The 17,120-nt window shown below is 41.7% G+C and overlaps 1 protein-coding gene across 1 annotated transcript in view; it reads right to left on the bottom strand.

Annotated features, from left to right (window-relative positions):
- The window catches only part of LOC126367431 (uncharacterized), a 101,628-nt gene that overhangs the window by 38,554 nt on the left and 45,954 nt on the right, over positions 1 to 17,120 (bottom strand). The window contains exons 33-62 of the mRNA XM_050010933.1: positions 15,924 to 17,075; positions 15,476 to 15,811; positions 14,118 to 15,383; positions 13,708 to 14,013; positions 12,803 to 13,129; positions 12,373 to 12,690; positions 11,972 to 12,283; positions 11,571 to 11,885; positions 11,176 to 11,487; positions 10,785 to 11,096; positions 10,223 to 10,537; positions 9,814 to 10,140; positions 9,404 to 9,715; positions 8,869 to 9,189; positions 8,471 to 8,785; positions 8,064 to 8,387; positions 7,667 to 7,981; positions 7,164 to 7,496; positions 6,772 to 7,071; positions 6,358 to 6,681; positions 5,296 to 6,234; positions 4,149 to 5,096; positions 3,745 to 4,056; positions 3,346 to 3,657; positions 2,939 to 3,253; positions 1,760 to 2,080; positions 1,372 to 1,686; positions 915 to 1,244; positions 518 to 826; positions 36 to 338 (exon numbers count right to left, since the gene is read on the bottom strand). Of these exons, the coding sequence (XP_049866890.1) occupies positions 36 to 338; positions 518 to 826; positions 915 to 1,244; positions 1,372 to 1,686; positions 1,760 to 2,080; positions 2,939 to 3,253; positions 3,346 to 3,657; positions 3,745 to 4,056; positions 4,149 to 5,096; positions 5,296 to 6,234; positions 6,358 to 6,681; positions 6,772 to 7,071; positions 7,164 to 7,496; positions 7,667 to 7,981; positions 8,064 to 8,387; positions 8,471 to 8,785; positions 8,869 to 9,189; positions 9,404 to 9,715; positions 9,814 to 10,140; positions 10,223 to 10,537; positions 10,785 to 11,096; positions 11,176 to 11,487; positions 11,571 to 11,885; positions 11,972 to 12,283; positions 12,373 to 12,690; positions 12,803 to 13,129; positions 13,708 to 14,013; positions 14,118 to 15,383; positions 15,476 to 15,811; positions 15,924 to 17,075 (12,546 nt within the window). The remainder of the gene's footprint in view (positions 1 to 35; positions 339 to 517; positions 827 to 914; positions 1,245 to 1,371; positions 1,687 to 1,759; positions 2,081 to 2,938; positions 3,254 to 3,345; positions 3,658 to 3,744; positions 4,057 to 4,148; positions 5,097 to 5,295; positions 6,235 to 6,357; positions 6,682 to 6,771; positions 7,072 to 7,163; positions 7,497 to 7,666; positions 7,982 to 8,063; positions 8,388 to 8,470; positions 8,786 to 8,868; positions 9,190 to 9,403; positions 9,716 to 9,813; positions 10,141 to 10,222; positions 10,538 to 10,784; positions 11,097 to 11,175; positions 11,488 to 11,570; positions 11,886 to 11,971; positions 12,284 to 12,372; positions 12,691 to 12,802; positions 13,130 to 13,707; positions 14,014 to 14,117; positions 15,384 to 15,475; positions 15,812 to 15,923; positions 17,076 to 17,120) is intronic.

Here is a 17,120-nt window from a genome sequence, read left to right as displayed (position 1 = left end):
GCTGCTGAATTTTTATTCATTTTTTGATACATTACCTATAATAGAGCATCTAACGAATGGGTCTCCGGTGAACGATGGTGGACATGTGCAGATTGGGTTATGGTTGATTACGTCACAAACAGCTGCGACACCACAAGCTCCTATGCATGGATTAACACATTTTTGGTTGTTACATGCCTCTCTCAGCGGACACTCGAGGCTGACCACACATTCTGGTCGACACGTGGGTGGACTGCCGCGATAGCCTGGCACGCATGAGCATACTGCTTGCCCGTTTGATTGTCGACACTGGCTGTTTGGTCCACACGGAGACGGGTTACAAGGATTTGTTTGTACCACTGAAATAGAAATGTGGGTATAAAGTAAATGTTTGCATGAATATATTATCACAATTCTCCCCCTATCGTGTGGGTTGTGAGGTGGATAACCAACCTCATCAACCCTGGTGTCAGGGTTATTATTGAGCCGCCAAAGGCCCCTGACGTGACTCAATCATATTATGAAAAAATATATATACCTGCTGCGGGGCGACACTCCACAAATGCATTACCGCTCATACCCTTCGGGCACGTGCACATTGGAATGTGATTCATAACATCGCAGATGGCGTTTATTCCGCAGGTGTTGATGCAAGGATTAACGCATTTGTTGCGTTGACAACCTTTGTCAAGAGGACAGTCTGTATTATAAACACATTCGGGACGACATCCTAAGTTAGGATCTCCATGATAATCCTCTATACAGGAACAAATGCCGTTATTACATATTGTATTCGGTCCACAGGGACTAGGCCTGCATGGATCACTTGGAATGGCTACAGTTGTATCTAAAAGCAAATAAAGAAAAATATTACAACACGTTCCACAGAGCCGTAATGTTTTATGCTTAGAAATAATATTTTATGAAAGACGCACCTTCTATAGGTTTTGATATACACTGTCTGAATGGGTCACCAGTGAATCCATCTGGACACAAGCAAACTGGCACGTGGTTGTTCACAAAACATTGTGCGTATATACCACATGAGCCCTCACAGGGGTCTCTACATTTTTCCGAAACACACGCTCGATTGCTGGGGCAATCAGAATGTACAACACATTCAGGTTTACAATATGGCGGTGATCCAATATAAGATGGTAAACAGGAACAGGATGCCAATCCGTTATTATTACGACATTCTGCATAAAGTCCACACGGTGAAGGCATACATGGGTCTGATGGTGCTGCAACGCTTGGTAAAGTTTCTGTTGAAATATCATTTAATATTGAGAACATGATACTTATGTAGATAGAATATTATGTAATAGAAAGTAAAAAATATAGTAACAATACTAATGCTGGGACAAACAATACTAATACAATTTAACTTACGTAACACTAAACTGCACACGGTGAAAGGATTTCCTGAGTAACCAGGTCTACACGAACAAACCGGGCTGTGATTGATGACTTTACATTCAGTGTTCTGACCGCATGGTTTTGGACAAGGATTTACACATCTCTGATTAACACACGCTCTATTTGGTTTGCACTCAGAATTAACAACACATTCAGGTCTGCAATTAGGCGGTGTTCCGATGAAATTTGATAAACATGAACACACTGGTTGACCATTTACTTCTTTGCAAATTGCATTGATACCACAAGGCGATGGATTGCAAACGTTTATAACTGAAACGTCATTTTCTGAAAAGTAATGCCAAATTATTAGATGTACTTGTACAAAATATAATATAAGTTAAATACTACAATAGCTTACCACGTATAATAGAACATATAGACATTGGATTTCCGGTGTATCCAATTCTACAATTACACGCCGGTTTATGGTTTGTAACGTAACAATCTGCGTTATATCCACATACTCCTGGACAGGGATCTATGCACTTGTTCTTATTACAGGCTAAAGTCAATGGACAATCCGAATCGGCTAAACACTCTGGCCTGCAGCCACGATATGGGTCTCCAAAATAGTCAGGCAGGCAGGTGCAAGAGCCAGCATTTCCTTGTACTTTACAGTCGGCATTCGCCCCACAAGGCGAAGGTTCACATGGGTTTAAGTACTCGAGTTTTGGAGAAACTGAAAAATATTTTAAATAAAATAATAAAAACTTACCCAATCACAAATCTGTCACCGTAGAAGCACTTACTTGGTCCGAAGCGTTAGTCGAAGCTTGCTGGGTTCGGCGTCGTTTAGTGACCTTCTTAATCCGGCGACAGCGTCACTGTCTAGCGCACCGTCCAAAAGCGTCCGTCACGGCGGACGGCACAAGCTTACTGTAAGTGCTAGGTTATCTCCGCGTGCTCCGGTCTCAAGCATAGGCATTAATTTCACATGGATTATATCAAAGATGTTACGGCCCTTCTGGAAGCACTTCAAAATCTAAACGATTAAATAATTATACTTCACCGTCCTTGTCCGAAGGCTTATGTTTAAAGCTTATATGAATTAATACCGTATCTGCGCTAACACCTCTAAACCAAGCGATGGGCATGGTCATCACTCAGTCTCCAAGTACTAGCACTTTTGCGGCACAATTCATTGTAGACATTAGTAAACCGTGTGAGGCGTGACTCATCTTTTTTTTACAATAAGCACGTCTTATAGCCTTAATTATCACGCTTTGCAAAGCAGAGGGTTAAATGCTTTTATCATCAAATCTATAACCTTTTCTTTGCGTTTCCATTTATTCTAGTCATTTATTTATAAATTCTATAGGTTTTTTTTTTAGCCGTTGGTCCCGGCTATTAGCCGTATAAAAACACCACTAACCCGCAATGGAGTAACGAGGTGGAGAATGCTCCATACCCCCTCCAGTTGATTGAGGGAAGGCTATTTATGTTCTGTTACTATTATCAACTTTTTTCGTTCATTTATATTTGAAACTGTGAAATATCAATATTATTTGTACGTTGTGCAGCAGATATATATTCTTACCTTTAGGTTGAGAGCAACCCTGGAATGGATCGCCTTCTAGGCCTGGTTCACATGCACATGTCGCACGATGGTCAACTGCTGAACAAATTGCACGTGGACCACAAGCTTGTATGCAAGGATCTGTGCATCGCAGTGAAACACAAGCTAATGCCGCTGGGCATTCGGCGCTGATGGTACATTCTGGTCGACAATTTGGAGGAGCTCCAATGAATCCAGGCTGACAACTACACGCTGGTGTTTCTCCCGATTTTATACAAATTGAATTCGGTCCACATGGTGATGGCTGGCAAGGATCAGTGGGTTCAGGTGGAGCCGCTGTTGATATAGATAAAAGTGATATTAGTATAAAGATTATTTTTAAGTTCTTAATTTCAGGTGCAATTGACATAATATATAAATGTTGTTACCTGGTTTCGGATAGCAGAAAGTAAATGGATCTCCAGTGAAGCCGTCATTACAAGTACATATTGGTGAATGTGCGATAACTTGACATCGTGCGCCTCGACCGCAAGCACCTTCACAAGGGTCACGGCATCTGCGATCGATGCAAGCCAATTGTAACTTGCACTCTGAGCTCACGAGACACTCTGGCCGACAAGATGGCGGAGATCCGATGTGTCCCGATCGACATGAACAAGCGGCAGCGCCATTGGGGCTTACTGTGCATTCACTATACGGGCCACATGGTGATGGCGAGCAAGGAGACACTGCAGGAACATCTGCAGGTTAAAAAGGCATGTATTAATTACTGTTGGTTACTGACAATGAACATGTAAAATATTAATACGTGTTAAATTGGTATTTACCGATTTCTTTAATCTTTGTACAGAATGAGAAGGGGTCACCGGTTGAACCCGGCGCACAAGTGCATGATGGGATATGGTTATTGACAGAACATGTTGCGCTAGTCCCACAAGCTCCAGGACAAGGATCGATACATCTTCCTCCTTGACAAGCCTTAGTTGGCGCACATTCGCCGTTTGTACTACATTCCAAACGACAGCCGCTGTAAGGATCACCGAAGTAGCCGGCTGCGCATGAGCATGCGCCTGAGTCACAGATGGCGTTGCTACCACAGGGCGATGGATTGCAAGGATCTGGTGAGGGTGTTGGTGTCACTGTAAATAATACATAAATCAATCATTATCTACAATCCAATATTGTCGTCAGAGTTATTATGTTATATTAAGAGTATATAAACTTTACTTACCAACTGCTTCTACGCACTGAATAAAAGGATCTCCAGACAGACCAGATGGGCAGCTGCAGATCGGTATATGATCATGTACACGACATTCTGCTCTGAAACCACACGACCCTTCACAAGGATTTCTGCATTTTTCAGCGATACAAGCTTGATGTGATGGACAATCAGTGTTTACAAGACATTCCGGATGACATCCAGGTGGAGAACCTACGTAACCTTGAAGACAGGAACACGAAGGGTTGCCATTAATTGCGCGACATTCACTGTAAGGTCCGCAAGGGTTTGGCTGGCAAGGTTGTGGTGGTCTATCTGGTTGTTCGTATTGAATTTGAATTTCAAGGCATCGTGTGAACGGATCACCACTTGTTCCTGCTGGACAGCTACATAATGGACTGTGATTGATGACCTGGCAGTGAGCGCCTATGCCACAAGTTCCGCTGCAGGGATCAGCACATCTTAATCTATGGCAAGCGCGGTCTGGCGGACATTCGTTGCTGACAGTACATTCTGGGCGACAATCTGGCGGAGCACCTCTATAATCAGGGAGGCATTCACATGAAGCTAGTCCTCCATTTTCTCTGCAAATACTATTTGGTCCACATGGAGATGGTTGGCAAGGTCGAATATCTGTTGGGGGTTCCGCCCTACTGCATTGAACGAATGGATTTCCTGTATATCCCTTTACACATGCACAGGACGGAACATGATTTATGACAGTGCATTCTGCATAAGTGCCACATATTCCTGGGCAGGGATCTGCACATTTATTTCTGATGCATGCCTTATCAGCAGAGCAATCAGAACTCAAAACACACTCAGGACGGCAACCTTCGTATGGATTTCCTTGATATCCTTCTAAGCATGAACACGATCCTGCGCCGTCTCGCTGACTACATATAGCGTTTGCACCACATGGTGACGGATCACATGGTGATAGAGGAACTTCCGTATCTGAAAATTAAAATATTGTTGTATGAACCTCCATTATTTATTTATTTATTTATTTTATTAATATTATTACAAGTTCTTATAGCTAATTTACACCACTATCCAAAACAGACCCAAAAGAGCGTGTTAACGCGATAAATTGTTATGTATTATTCTTATGTTTAGTTACATCAATAAAATAATACAAATAAGTGATATTTACCTTCTTGAGGCACACATTGTAAGAAAGGATTTCCCGTATACTTTTCCCTGCAGGTACATGATACAGTGTGGCTGACGATGATACATTCTGCATTTACTCCACATGAACCAGGGCATGGATCAATACATTTATTTCTAACACACGCTTGGTTTGAAGGACAATCTGGATTGATAACGCATTCGGGTCTGCAATTAGGAGGCTGACCGACATAATTATCGACACATCTGCAATTGGCTTTTCCATTTCTTTCTAAACATACTGCATTGGGACCACATGGTGAAGGATTACAGGCATCAATTGGTTCTGGAGGAGTCACAATATCATAACAACTCTTGAACGGATCCCCAGTTTGTCCTGGATTGCAACTACAGATGGGGCTATGGTTGATAACTTCACAACGAGCAGATACTCCACATGCGTTAATGCAAGGGTTGATGCACTTTTGATTGACGCAAGCTTTAGTAGATGGACATTCTGAACTGACGACACATTCTGGCCTGCAAGCTGGTGGAGCACCTTGGAATCCTTCTATACACGCGCACACTGCAGTATTATCGGTAGTTCTGCAGATACTATTGGGGCCACAAGGTGATGGACTGCAAGGCTCTCTTGTAGGTGGCGACTGCCTGTGTTCCATTGGATGGCATTGCGTGAATGGATTACCAGTGTAATCTGATATACAAGAGCACGAAGGAATGTGGTTTATTACGTCACATTTAGCATTTTGTCCACAAACACCAGGACATGGGTTGCGGCATTTGTTTCTGAAGCATGCTTTATCTCTAGGGCACTCTTGACTTCCAGTACATTCAGGCCTGCAGGATTCGTAAGGATTTCCGCTATAGTCTGGCAAACATGTACAGAATCCATTATCACATTGAGCATTTGGTCCACACGGACTTGGATTGCATGGGTCTGATGGCAGTGGGGTTGTCGGTGCTGAAAAAAAAGACGAAATTACTTATATAAATTGTAGCCAAAGAAGATTATTCAGTCTCTTCTTCTTAAACAATCCTCAAACAAACTTAATCAGTATTTAAAGTGAGTAATTATAAAACGTACCTTCTAGTATTTGAATGCACCTCGAGAATGGATCACCCGTGAAACCTTCATTACAGACACATACAGCAACGTGATTTAATACATGACAATTTGCATCGACGCCGCAGGACCCCGGACATGGGTCGTCACATTTCTGTCTTACACATGCTAAAGACGCTGGGCATTCGGAGTTGATTGTACATTCAGGCCTACAAGATGGCGGTGATCCTACGAAACCAGGAAGACAAGAACAAGCTGGTCCGCTAGCAAGAAGTTGGCAACGAGAATGTGGACCACACGGTGACGGTGTACACGATGGTGGGCGCTCTGTTGTCGCGGGAATAGCTGTAAAAATACACAAGTACATTATTTATCCTTTAAACATACATAAACATTAAACAAAAATAATTTGAATCAATTGCATTCGTTACTTACGATAACACTGTGTGAAAGGATCGCCGGTCATGCCAGCTGGACAGGTACAAATTGGGTTGTGGTTCTTCACTAAGCAGTGCGCTCTCAGTCCACATGTGTTGGGGCACGGGTCATCACATTTTTGGTTTATACATGCCTTAGACGTGTCACATTCACTATTTACTACACATTGTGGCCTGCATGATGGGGGCGATCCTACGTAATTTGGAAGACAAGAGCAAACTGCTTGCAAATTAACTTGTCTGCATTGACTGTTTGGCCCACAAGGTGTAGGTTCACAAGGATTCCTTGGTGCAGGAGCTGCAAAACATATTAACATTTATTACGTCTAGATAAACGCGGAGTTTACTGAATGCAGTCGTTATAAAGTATTTTGTTCCAGAGATACTTACGCTCTATATCAATTTCTTTACACTGGAAGAATGGATCTCCAGAATAACCGCGAGGGCAGCTACAAATGGGAACATGATTTTCGACAGTACATTGAGCCATTTGTCCACAAGTTCTCGGACACGGATCGATACATTTAAACCGAGTACAAGCCAGGTTAGGAGCACAGTCATCATTGACTTCGCATTCTCTGCGGCATCCTTGCGGGCTGTATGGGTCTCCTTCAAAACCTTCTGAACAGGCGCATGCTCCAGCTCCGTTGTATTCTCTGCATTCAGCATTAGGACCACAAGGTGAAGGTGTACAGGGACTCGATGTTGGTGTTACTTCGGTAGCTGTAATTAAAATATATATATATATATATATGAAGAATTACTGACAGAATATCCATCTTAGGACTTCGTATCGTTTTGATTACTTGTGGCTCTGCCCTCCCTATTAGGGATTACGGGTGTGAGTTTATGTATGAACTAAAAAACAATATGCCATAAAATATTATACTTACATGACATGACAATTTGAACACAGTTTCGCGAAGCATCACCGGTGAAACCTTGCTGGCAACTACAAATAGGTCTGTGATTCACAGTTACACAGAGAGCATTTATTCCACATGCTCCCTGGCATGGATCTTTACAACGTTCATTGTCACAGGCTGTGTTGCTTGGGCATTCAGCATCGATTGTACATTCTGGCCTGCAATTTGGTACTCTTCCAATGTAGTTTGGCAAGCAAGAACAAGCCGCTTGGTTTCCAATAACTCGGCATTCTGAATATGGTCCGCAAGGCGATGGTACACAAGGGTCAACGGGAACCGTTACTGAAAATTGATTACAGCATTATAATTATTCTAGAACATCACAAAGACATGACTAAAGCAGACGTTAAGCCCTGCTACTTACTTTCTTCTAGAGTACATTTGGTGAATGGATCTCCTGTAAAACCAGGTGTGCAGCTGCAGATGGGATTGTGAGTAACTACTTGACAACGGGCGTTTAGACCACATGTGTTCGGGCAGGGATCTATACATTTTTTGTTCACACAAGCTTTGTCTTGTGGACATTCCGAGCTGACAATACATTCGGGTCGGCAAGACGGCGGAGTGCCTATGTAGGTGTTTTCACAAGTGCAAACACTATGTCCATTTACAACACGGCAAAGACTGTTAGGTCCACAAGGTGATGGTCTACACGGATCCTGGGGTTCAGGGTTTTTATCTTGAATAACTGTGAAAAAATATTACAATTAATACTTATTTGCGTTTGCAATATCAAACTAACTGAAAACTGCATTTCAAAAGTAAACTCACTTTCTATTTCACATCTAACCAGTGGGTTGCCAGTGTATCCCGAAACACAAGTGCAGGTTGGAGAATGGTTTACAGTTCTACATTCAGCATTAATACCACATGTTCCCGGGCACGGGTCTTTGCACTTATTGTTCGAGCATGCTTTATTGCGATCACAATCTGAGTTAGAAACGCATTCCGGACGACATCCGGTATACGGGTCTCCAAAGTATTCTGGCAAACAAGAGCAAGACCCGACGCCATTTCTTTCTTTACAAAGCGCATTCGCGCCACACGGCGATGGATTGCATGGATTTGGCGGTGGCTCTGTAGTATCTGTGAAAAGAAATTACGAAAGAAAATTTAACTCTAAACTACAGTAAAACGCAATTGGTGCCATTATATGACTAGAAACTTACATTCAATTCTGGAACATCCACCGAATGGATCACCTGTGTATCCCAGAATACAATTACATAGCGCTACATGATTTGCTACAGAACATTCTGCATTGAAACCACAGGAACCCGGACATGGATCTACGCATCTTTCATTTTGGCATGCAAGATTACCCGGACACTCTGCGTTGATAGAGCATTCAGGTCTACAGTTTGGTGCAACACCGATGTAATTCGGTAAGCATGAACATGCAGGCGCTTCACCGACTACTTTACACTGAGAATATGGACCACACGGCGACGGTATGCATGGATTTCCTTTAGGCCCCTCATAGATAGGTTCTAAGAAAGAAAAGAACAGTAGAATAAGAATAATCAAGCACAAGATCATGAAAAAGATAATATTGAAAGAAAAGTATTAAAGTACAAGAAAAACAAGATGTTTAAGATTCATGCAAAAGTAAATGTGATGTCATAAATATATTAGGTTCAACTGAATTAATAAACATTTTCATTTTATTGTTTGAACATTTTATTTTCTTAGAAAGTTTCTTACTTTGTTCTAATTGGCAAAATACGAATGGATCACCAGTAAACCCTGCTTTGCAAGTGCAAATAGGATTATGGTTAATTGCTTGGCACTTAGCGTTGACGCCGCACGTTCCTGGACATGGGTCTTTACACTTTTGTTGTATACACGCTTGGTGTTGAGGACAATCAGTGCTGGTTACGCACTCCGGTCTGCATGTTGGTGGGGACCCAACGTATCCTTCTTGACAAGAACATACTCCGTGACCGTCTACTACTTTACAAATACTATATGATCCACATGGTGACGGCATACATGGATTTAATTCCGCCAGCGGTGCTAAAAGTTTAAATATTATGTTAATAGAACTGCTCAACCTTCTCAATAATAATAAAAGAAAAATAATAGATGTCTTTTATTAAATAAAAACTACTAACGTTTCCTTTCAGGATGACATGATACTACTGGGTTTCCTTCGTAACCTTCGACACACAGGCATACCGGAGTATGGTGTCCTACAGTACAGTAAGCATTAATTCCACATGCTCCAAGACAAGGATCGACACATTTGTTGTTTGAGCAAGCTTTGTCTGTTGGACAATCATTGTTGGTCACGCACTCGGGACGACAGCCTAAATAAGGATCTCCGAAATATCCTGGTTGGCAAGTACACGCTCCCGCTGAATTTCTTTCTGTGCATAAGGCATTCGGTCCGCAGGGTGACGGGTTGCATGGGTTCGTTTCGTCTTCACTTGGCACTGTGACTGAATACATTAATTTTATTATTATTACTTCATGTATTTGACTTAATATGTTATTTTTTATTATAATGCATACCAGACTTACCAATGAAGTAGCAGCCTCTAAAAGGATCGCCGGTATAACTTTCACGGCAATGACAAATGGCTTTGTGATTAATAACGACACATTCTGCGTTCGAGCCACAAGAGCCTTCACATGGGTTTGCACATTTTTCTCTAATACATGCTAGATTACTTGGACATTCCTCATCGTATATACATTCTGGGCGACAATTTGGCGCTCGCCCTATATAGCCCGGTTGACAAGAGCATGCAGGTGTTTCCCCTACCACTCGACATTGTGAGTTGGGACCGCATGGAGACGGTATGCATGGATTTCCAGAAGGTTTTGGTTCTGGACCTAAAATATTAACAATATTGTAAATTGATATATCTCCACTAAAACTTTCGCTTTGTTCGTTTTTAAAAGCTTTATTAGTTTTTTTTACCTGTATTAGTTGGTAAGTTTTGGTTACATATTTATAATCAAAACATCTAAATTAATTAATATAATACCTAAATTCGTTATTTTTTTAATTATTAGTTATTTAGTTTTGTAATTTATTTTATGGACTTTTTGGTTATTTTTGTAATTTAATAAAACTCACGTTTTTCTATTGCGCAATGAACAAATGGATCACCGACGTAGTTAATCGGACAGCTGCACAATGCGTTGTGATTGACCACAGTACACTTGGCGTTATTACCACACGCCCCTATACATGGATCAACACATTTTTGATTGATGCACGCTTTGTTAGGCATACACTCACTGCTGACCATGCACTCAGGTCGACAGAATGGAGGTGATCCAAAATATTCCTCTTGGCATGAGCATATTGCGTGTCCGTTTGAAATACGACATAAACTGTAAGGTCCGCAGGGAGAAGGCAGACACGGATCTACCGTTTCAATAGCACCTAAAATCACAATCATTGTTAAGAATTTGCGGTAGGCGTATTTAAATGTAGTCTATTGTATAATTGTACTTGAACATACTTATGTAGCACGACGTAAATGGATTGCCCTCGTAACCTGACAGACACGCACAAGACGGAGCATGATTGTGTACGCGGCATTCAGCGTTCATTCCGCAGACTCCAGGACAAGGATCTTTGCATTTATTGTTGATACAAGCCCTATCTCTTGGACAGTCAGAATTTAGTACACATTCTGGTCGGCATTCGATGTATGGATCGCCATAGTAATCTGGCAGACATGAACATGAACCAGCTCCATGTCTCTCTTTACATATTGCATTTGCCCCACAGGGTGATCTTGAACATGGGTTCTCTACTTGTGGTTCGATTGCTACAACGAAAAATGATGTATTAAATAGTACTCTAACTGGCGAATAAATGACAATTATACTATTATTTACTTGACACACTTACATAAAATATACGAACATCCCGAGAAGGGATCTCCAGTATAACCCTGATCACATGTACAAATCGGAACATGTTTTACGACAGTACACGTGGCGTGAAATCCGCATGAACCTGGGCACGGGTCACTACATCTCTCAGATATGCAAGCCAGGTTTCCTGGACATTCAACATCTATGACGCATTCAGGCCTACAATTAGGAGGTCTACCCACATAGTTGTTTAGGCAGGAACATACGGGTACACCGTTAATTTCTCTACACTGTGAATTTGGACCACAGGGATTTGGCATACAAACATCGATTGGTATTGGTATTGGCCCTGTGAGAAAAAAGAGCATATTGAGAATATTTCATTTTTCATCAGATTATCTCAAAATCGTATATGAAAATATTAAATTCACTTACTTTCTTCAATGAAACATCTTACGAAAGGATCACCACTGTATCCACTCACACAACTGCATATAGGGTTGTGATTTACTACTTGGCATTGAGCGTTAATACCACACATACCCGGACATGGATCTTTACATTTTTGATTTATACATGCTTTATCAGGTCGACAGTCAGAACTAACAATACACTCAGGCCGGCAATTTGGTGGCGATCCAACACATAAGTCGAGACATGTACATACGGCATGACCATTATAAGTACGACAATTACTGTAAGGTCCACAAGGTGAAGGGTGGCATGGATCCACAGGTTCCGGTAATGCTAAAATAATATAAGAGAAAAAGAAAAGAGATATAGAATATGAAAAAAGTAAGAACAATATAAAGGAAAGTGAAGAAAGAAGATCTTACTCAGAACAGGAGTGCAAGCATGCAGAGGGTTTCCTCTATATCCAGGCAAGCAGTAACATGATGGTGCATGGTTTGTAACTCTACATTCCGCATTCTGTCCACAAATGCCAGGACAAGGGTCCATACATTTGTTATTGAAACAGGATCTGTCTATAGGACAGTCAGTGTTCATGACACATTCTGGACGGCAGCCTAGGTATGGATCCCCATGGAAATCATCTACACATGTACACGAACCCGCGCCGTTTCTTTCTCTGCATATAGCATTAGGTCCGCAAGGTGATGGACTACATGGATGTTGAGGTACGTCTTTAGGAGCTGAAAATTTGATGATGTACAACATGCTATAACTACACATAACAAGACATGCACAATATTTAAATAATTAACATGCTTAATACAGTGATACATAAACTTTTTAAAATCTTACCTTCGATTTCGACTCGACTGCAACCGGCGAAGGGATCACCAGAGTAGCCTTCGTCGCAGGAACATATGGGCTGATGATTTTGGACATTGCAGCGGGCGTTGAACCCACAGGACCCAACGCAAGGATTGACGCAGGTACCAGCTAGACATGCTAAAGCAAGTGGACAATCTTGATTGATGACGCACTGGGGCCGACAAGTAGGTGGGGCACCTAACGTGCCTGGCTCGCAAGCACATACGGCGCGGCCGTTTTCAGTGCGGCACGTCGAATGGGGACCACATGGTGAAGGCAGGCATCTGTCAGGCACCGGCGCTGGTGGCGCAACACCTGTTAGGAAAATTATAAATAGTTGTGATAGAGTACGCCTATACTGGGAATAGATCTACCTTAATCATCTATCGCACTAATATTATCAAGAGGTAAAGTTAACTACTAAACCAATTATGTAAATTAGTGCTGAGTTCTCATCATCTCCCCAGCGTTATCCTGTTTTTCACGGGATCCGCTTACCTAACCTCGAGGCCGGCTTTTATCTATCTCTTGCATAATAATAGAATAGAATATGTTTATTTATCAAAAAACTTAAACATGTATACATTACTGGTGGACGAGCTGATAATGTATATAATAATACCTATTTAATGTATTGATTGTATTGATTAATGTATTGATTTAAATATTTAAGAATGTAGGTGTGTGTATTTATTTTATTATTTTGCACTGTCCGCCCCGCTACGTTATTATTTACAGTATATTCTATTATCCAAAGTTTACCTAGAAGAAAATGCTATCCTTATAAATAAGGCCGCATACGCCGCGTTTTGTATTATCTGTTTTGTTGTTTTTGGGTTGTATGTGTGGTCCTTTGTGCAATACAGTATTTTGTATGTCGAAAAGTTACTTACTCTTTCTGAAGCATCTGATGAATGGATCACCTTCAGGTAGATTTTCTGGACATGTGCAAATGGGATTGTGGCCAACGACATGGCAACGTGCATCAAGTCCACAGCTGTTGATGCATGGGTCTCTACATTTAAGGTTTATACAGGCTCTGTTCGCTGGGCAGTCGGAGTTTACAGCGCATTCAGGTCGGCATGTGGGGGGCGCGCCGAGGTACCCTGGGCGACAGGAACAGGCTGCGCGATTGCTCACCACGTTGCATTCACTGTTTGGTCCACAAGGCGATGGATCGCATGGGTTCAATGGTGTCGCTGATAAAAAAAATATAGAGGTAGTTTGAATAATGCTTATTAAGATACAACAGAAATAATTTTGAAATAAAAAATAAATTTAATTGTGATAATGTTACACGTACGTGGTCTGTATTGGAGTGGACGACAAGATGAAAATGGATCTCCTTCATAACCTTTGAAGCAAGTACAAACTGGAACATGATTTGTGACGGCACATTCAGCGTTCACACCACATAGGTCTCTGCACGGATCTCTACAATGGTTTGACAAGCAAGCCAAGTGGTTAGGGCAATCCGAGTTAATACTGCATTCTGGTCGACATCCACCTGCATAAGGATTTCCAATATTCGGCGGTATACATGAGCAACGAGCTACATTGTTTACTACTGTGCAAACTGTATTATCACCGCAAGGTGAAGGATTGCAGGGTGTTGGAGATTCGTCTTTCGCTATTGCCACGCATCCAATAAATGCATCTCCTTTGTGTCCATCTAGGCAGCTGCATAAGGGCGTATGATTGACTACATCACATTTAGCGTTATTCCCACATGCTCCAATACACGGATCTATGCATTTTTCATTTATACAAGCGCGGTTTGATGGACATTCTTGACTGATAACACATTCTGGTCGGCAGTATGGTGGTGTACCAGAGTAATTTGGTTGACAAGAACATACTGGATGATTTGATTTTATTTCACACACTGAGTTAGGTCCGCATGGTGAAGGAGTGCATGGATTTTTATCTTTTGGTATATTATCGATTACTACTGCGCATGCTACAAATGGATCTCCTGATTTTCCGGGGCCACAGCTACATATTGGATTGTGATTTACTACTATACATTCGGCGCCAACTCCGCAACTGCCTTGACATGGGTTAGCACATTTCTGATTTATACACGTCTCTGTTTGTAAGCAATCAGAATTACTGACGCATTCTGGTTGGCACATTGGCGCAACACCCTTGTAACCCGGCAAGCAGGAACACACAGCAAAACCGGTTGGTGATGATACTAGACAACGACTATACGGACCACAAGGTGATGGATCACAAACTGATAGGGCGGGAGGTGCTATAGGAGTTGGCTGACATCTTATGTAAGGATCACCAGCCTGACCAGGTGGACAATAGCATACTGCGTGATGATTAACTGTTTCACATTGCGCTCCAAGGCCACATACGCCATTGCAGGGATTTTCACATCTATTATTCAAACATGCCAAATTTGGTGAACAATCGCTGTTAACCACGCACTCCGGTCGGCAAGCGATGAAAGGATTGCCGTAAAATTCCGGTAAGCACTGACAGGTGAGAGCACCATTTAAATCTCTACATATTGCGTTAGCTCCGCACTGCACATTATCACAAGTTTCATGAGCGATTGCTGTAACAAAACAAAAAAATAATGATGAGTAACTTATTTAGATATATAAAGTTCAGTTTGTAAAAAGATTCAAATTGAATTTGGATATTTACGTTTCGTAGTAGGCTTGCAGTGTACGTAGGGATTTCCTTCAAATTCATTTATACAGCGACATATTGGATCATGATGATAAACTGTACATTCAGCGTTGACGCCACAAGAACCAGGACAAGGATCCACGCATCTGTTTCTTAAGCAGGCTTTGTTGAAAGCACAATCAGAATTCAACACGCATTCTGGTCTACATGCTGGATTATTTGCCGCATTTGGTCCAACGCATGAATCGCAAATTGCAAATTGGTTTCCGTATGTATCACAAGGAGAATTTTGATCGCAAGGGTTTGGAGAACATGGTTGGATAGTCGTGTTATCTGGAGCGATTATTATTGCTGAAACATAAGTAAAATTGTCTCATAATTATAATAGCAAGTAAAAAATGATAATTGTAAATGCTTCTTTACATAGTTTTAACATGATAAAAATGTAATAAGTATTACTTACGTCTATAGATGCACTGAATCAAAGGATCTCCTATATATCCATCTCGGCATAAACACGACACGGTGTGATCCGAACATACACATTCAGCGTTGATTCCGCATATATTTTGGAATGTACAAGGATCTATGCACTTTTGATTGATACAGGCTTCATTAGTTGGGCAATCTGAGTTCATTGTGCATTCGGGTTTACATTCTATTGTCGGATCCCCGAAGAAATTGGGTGGACAAGAGCACAATGCTTTGTCTCCTACGTCTTGACAAATTGCATTGATACCACATTGGACTTTGTTACATGGTTTGATAGCTTTCGAATCTTCTGGTGGCAAACAGCACAGGAGTGGATTACCAATTAATCCCTCTTCACAAACACATACAGGATGATGAGATTCCACGTGGCATCTTGTATTTAAACCGCAAGCTCCAGGGCAAGGGTCGCGGCAAGTATACCCAATACAAGCTTTGTTGAATGCGCATTCGTCGTCAACTTCGCATTCTCGTGAATGACAGCCATCTGGACCCCAAGGATCTCCTGTCGTTCCTTCAGCACAAGAACATACGGCTTTCCCATCGTAGACAACGTTACAGACTGCTTGGGGACCACAAGGACTTGGGACACAAAGTGTTCTTTGAGGTTGGCACCCAACATAAGGATCTCCAATATATCCTGTTTTACAGAAGCACATTTCCGTATTGCTACTGACGTAGCATTCCGCATAAGGCCCACACGGACCCGGTTTGCAAAGGACATCAGGTGGTAGATAAGATGCATGGTTACAAGATTTGTATGGGTTTCCTATTGTATTCTCTGGGCAATAACAAGCAGGTATTCTATTGGGGTCGCATCTTGCTCCAATGCCGCAAGTATTTGGTTCACAAGGATTACGTGCCTCTACACAACCTCTGATGGTATTAGGACTTTCAATATAACCTTCCAAACAAGTGCATTTAGCAAATCCATTCGACAATACTGTACATTGTGTGTTAGGTCCACAGGGAGATGGATTACAAGGATTACTTGGTAATCTGCATTGCTGTCGAGGTGGATTTCCTTCGTAATTAGGTAAACAGAAACAAGCTGGTTTATTGTCTATTAATCTGCATCCTGAATATGGTCCACACGGATTTGGTTCACATTCATTTCCTTCGGGTACTGTAAACAGAAGAGTTGTGTTGTTTTTACTAAAACTCAACTTCC

Source organism: Pectinophora gossypiella, chromosome 6, assembly GCF_024362695.1.
Source record: "Pectinophora gossypiella chromosome 6, ilPecGoss1.1, whole genome shotgun sequence".
Classification (NCBI taxonomy): domain Eukaryota; kingdom Metazoa; phylum Arthropoda; class Insecta; order Lepidoptera; family Gelechiidae; genus Pectinophora; species Pectinophora gossypiella.
This window is presented reverse-complemented; position numbering and strand designations above follow the sequence as displayed.